We start from the raw sequence: 3,935 nt of genomic DNA on the forward strand, positions 1-3,935 counted from the left end.
GAAAACAAACAAGAAGAGTTAAACTTAAGAAACAAGTCGCAGAAAAACGAAATCAAATACCCAGAATGGAACTAAATTTGTATGAAGATGTGTTGGCTGACAAGAGAATGAAATTTTATATAGATATATATTATATATATTTTTTTATAAGAAATCAGTTGTGTACGTGTATTATGATATCAGAAAACATGATCACACACTGATTAAGGAAAAGAGGAAGGAAAAATTTAGGAGTTGGATTCTACAAATCTTTGTACATATTTTACACTGTGTGTGTGTGCGGTGTGTATGCGCGCGCGCGTGCGTGCGTGTGTGTGCTTGAACACTCATAAATTGGGTTTTAGTAGTCATTTATCGCACACAGATGTAGCTATGCATATTATTGTATAATGGTTTCAGAAGTCTTGCAATAGCACATGCTATATATTTGTCTTAAGAAGTTCTAAGGATGTGTGCGACACTCATTGTAAATATTATGAATTTGATAAAACAATAAATTAAAAAGTGAATCTATTCAGTACCATGAAATCAAAGATAATTAAATTATAAATATTTATAATCATTATTTTGTTTTTATTTCATTTTATTCTATTATAAGTGTAATAAAATTACAATGCAAGTCTATGAATGTAAATTTCGCTATCAGACTATAATAACAGTTATAATGATTTAGTTATATTTTATAAAATATTTTTATTTAGAAATTTTTATTTTCTAGGATAAACAGTGTAATAAATAAATGTCCTTAGTTTAGTTACACATTAAACATATGTAAATCTATTACAATGTTGTTATTTTCCATTGCAATTACTTCTTTTTTTATATTCTACATTTAAGCAGTATGTAAAATTATTACATGTGTAGTTTAATCACAGATGTCACAACTTTATATTACCTTTACGTAAATAATGCTTTACAATATACTTGACTTAAGGAAGCAATATTTCATGGATAGTATTAAAATCTTCCAGAATTATGAATTAATAATATTTGAGTTACGAATACATCCTTGTCTTCATAAAACAAATTTTCTTCCTGTAAATCATGAATTACATGTGAAATAATACATATAATAAGCACAATGTGGATTGTGTCGCCAACAAGTAATATTGTTCCACGTAACATTTAATTGTGTTAGAGAATATTGTTAAGAAATAAATCTTATCTTAACAAATTATAGTAACATTATTTACCCTCAGTCATAACAGAGGTTTTTATTTATTGAGTACAGAAATAAAGTGTAAAGTATCGTTATTAATTAAAATTCTGTGCTTAAAAATTTTTATAAATTATTTATTATATTGCAACTTAAAATTGAACATTAAAATTTTGTTAAACTCTGCACAATATTATGTGTTAATACAATAATTCGTTATCATATTTCCTAATACATATACATACATACATACATACATACACATATATACATATATATGTGTGTGTGTAGAATGAAGTTTTAGCTATTGATATTGAAATATGAAATAGAACATGAAAAATATAATGTACAGTAATATTGACAATTTTGTATATTTGATACATAGTGCTAGTAAAAGTATTGTTAACTAAATCTTAATTTCTTTGTTTGTATTCTGTTATTTCATATGGTGTTATCTAATTGTCTAAGAAAATTACTTGATTACACCTATCTACTCCATTTATCTTTGTACATCAGTAATGTAGATGTATTAAAGGTACAATAGTATTGTAGGTCATTAAAGAATATCTGAAAATATTTTCTAATGCAAGTAATATAGAATACATAAAATAAAATATAAATCCAATTATTATAATGTTATTACGCATGCTCAAAAGAATGTTTGAAGCATTATAAACACTAATTTCATGATTGCTCATTACCAATCAAGCAAGAAATAGATGTGATGTTTTGTTTTTCTCATGAATAGTTCATTATGGTATAACAAAACAAAACTTAAATATTTTACAAGATCATTATGTTAGTAATTGGCTCCATGTAATGGAAAAAAGAAATACTAAGATTCAAAACAAACAAACTAATCTGACAATTTTATAGATTACCAAATAAATTGAGTTTGCTCGATAATATTATGTTTTTCTATCAATAAATTACTAAAGTAATGAGCCAAACAGGATACAAAGAATGCTTAATAATTTCGAACGAAAAAATGTTTTCAGTTCTATGTGTCAACACGAGGAGGGCTAGACGTTGGTGCGGTATCAACAGTTTGTGCGGATGATGATGCTACTGACGGTGACTTATTCTCTGTAGTTAACCTTCGTTTAGCGAACATAAATTGCTCCATTAATTCATGATGAGCTTCTAGCCTTTCAATACAATGTAGACATGCTGTTTTTGGTAATGGGTCATTCATGTTTACCTGTGTGACAAAAGGGTAAAATTTTATGTTTTTAAACTAAATATGAATAAAACTGTTAATGTTATTATAATGTAACATACAACATTTTTAAAGTGAAAGTTATTTTAAATAAAAATTAAAATCTGTGCTTACATGTAACAAGCAATTTAAAATGTTAACATTACAGTAGTTAAATTGTTTTTTCTAAATTAATTTAATATAAATAGATTTTAAAAGTACACAATGAAAGCTATTGTCATTGTAAGATATTTAATTATTGTACAAGTACCACTGTCAAGTGGTAAATCATAATTTGGAGTTATTAAATAAGATATAAATAAAAAGAATAGTAAATGTAATTTGAACAAGACAAAGTTATAACCAGCCATGAATAATTTTCTGGGGATTAATATTTAATTAAAAATAATATCGAGGGGAGCGATATTAAAACATGTACAAATAAGTAATAAGTTTACCGTAATTGGAAGATAAGCATTTATTTTCTCTGCGAGCTTCATTCTTTCACCCTCTTCACCGTATATATGGATCACGAAACGGTTCATTTTACTACAAAGTCTGCATATAAATCCCGTGATCACGGCTTTATCTGTGCTACCCATTTTGATTGTTTTCTTAAGGTTATTGTTTTTAGTATGGCACTAATCGACACCCTGTGGTCTAACACACACGACAATAACTTTAACCCTAAGTTACTGCTTTATGAAATCTCACAAGATGTTGTGCTTCCCTCAAGATTAAGTTTGTTTATCATAGCTGAACAACTGGCGCTACTAGCACTGAGTTCCACTACTCCTGTCAGGACTGTACTCATACATTTTCTCTTTAATACTGCAAATACTATATAATGTATATAAAAATAATGTCATTCTATCACATAAAACATGTTACTACAATTATATTTACAATTGAAAATTAATAATCAAGATTGATTAATATTTTATAAATAAAAAAACTTGATCGAGAATGTAAAAGATTATTATTGTTACTGAAGTTTCAGAAAATTTAATATAAATTTTTTTTTAATTTTATAAAAAAGCTGATGATTTTTTAGAAAGATATATGATATATTATGAGTTGAACACCATTTTATAATTGAATTCTTACCGTTACAACTTAAGTTGCATGATCAAATTGATTAAGATAGAAATCTTTTACTAATAGATACTTAATTGATCTTATTCTTATTTAATGCTATATATTAAATAATATTCCTATTTGATTGATAAATGATATTTGTATTGGTGCTATGATATATTTTATGATAATTTTTAATATAATTTTCGGTAGTTGTAAATGATTTTTATAGCAAGAAATTGAAATATTATGTTTTTTCATGAGGAATTTTTATGTTTTTTTCAATTGTAGAAAACGGTAGGTTCATACATATTTACACCTATAACAAAAAGTTTCTGGTAGTTATATAAAAATTAATGTTTTCATGTATTTTTAAAGTAATAATAATATCTTAATGTAATTTTTAGTTTACATTCTTTTTACGTTATAAACTCGCTTTTTGTATGATATTACTGTTTAAAGAGCTCTCATGAATATTTTAAATTCCATATTATTTCGATAAAA

At 25.6% G+C, this 3,935-nt stretch overlaps 1 protein-coding gene across 1 annotated transcript; it reads right to left on the reverse strand.

Moving 5' to 3' along the window:
* Nucleotides 1-1,272: 1,272 nt before the first annotated feature.
* On the reverse strand, nt 1,273-3,173 carry LOC116427362 (uncharacterized). The gene is made up of 2 exons (XM_031977600.2): nt 2,813-3,173; nt 1,273-2,357 (listed from the first exon to the last, which is right to left on the reverse strand). Exons 1-2 carry the CDS (start codon nt 2,954-2,956, stop codon nt 2,157-2,159), a joined length of 345 nt encoding a protein of 114 aa, XP_031833460.1. The 5' UTR covers nt 2,957-3,173; the 3' UTR covers nt 1,273-2,156.
* Between the last annotated feature and the right edge of the window lie 762 nt (nt 3,174-3,935).

This window comes from Nomia melanderi, chromosome 8, assembly GCF_051020985.1.
Source record: "Nomia melanderi isolate GNS246 chromosome 8, iyNomMela1, whole genome shotgun sequence".
NCBI lineage: Eukaryota > Metazoa > Arthropoda > Insecta > Hymenoptera > Halictidae > Nomia > Nomia melanderi.

What these genes read in the sequence shown, in the direction of transcription:
- LOC116427362 (XM_031977600.2), bottom strand. Translation starts at nt 2,956, where the DNA reads ATGGGTAGCACAGATAAAGCCGTGATCACGGGATTTATATGCAGACTT. An exon ending in ATGCTTATCTTCCAATTACG is followed by an intron (nt 2,358 to 2,812) that starts GTAAACTTATTA and finishes TTTGTCACACAG; the next exon opens with GTAAACATGAATGACCCATT.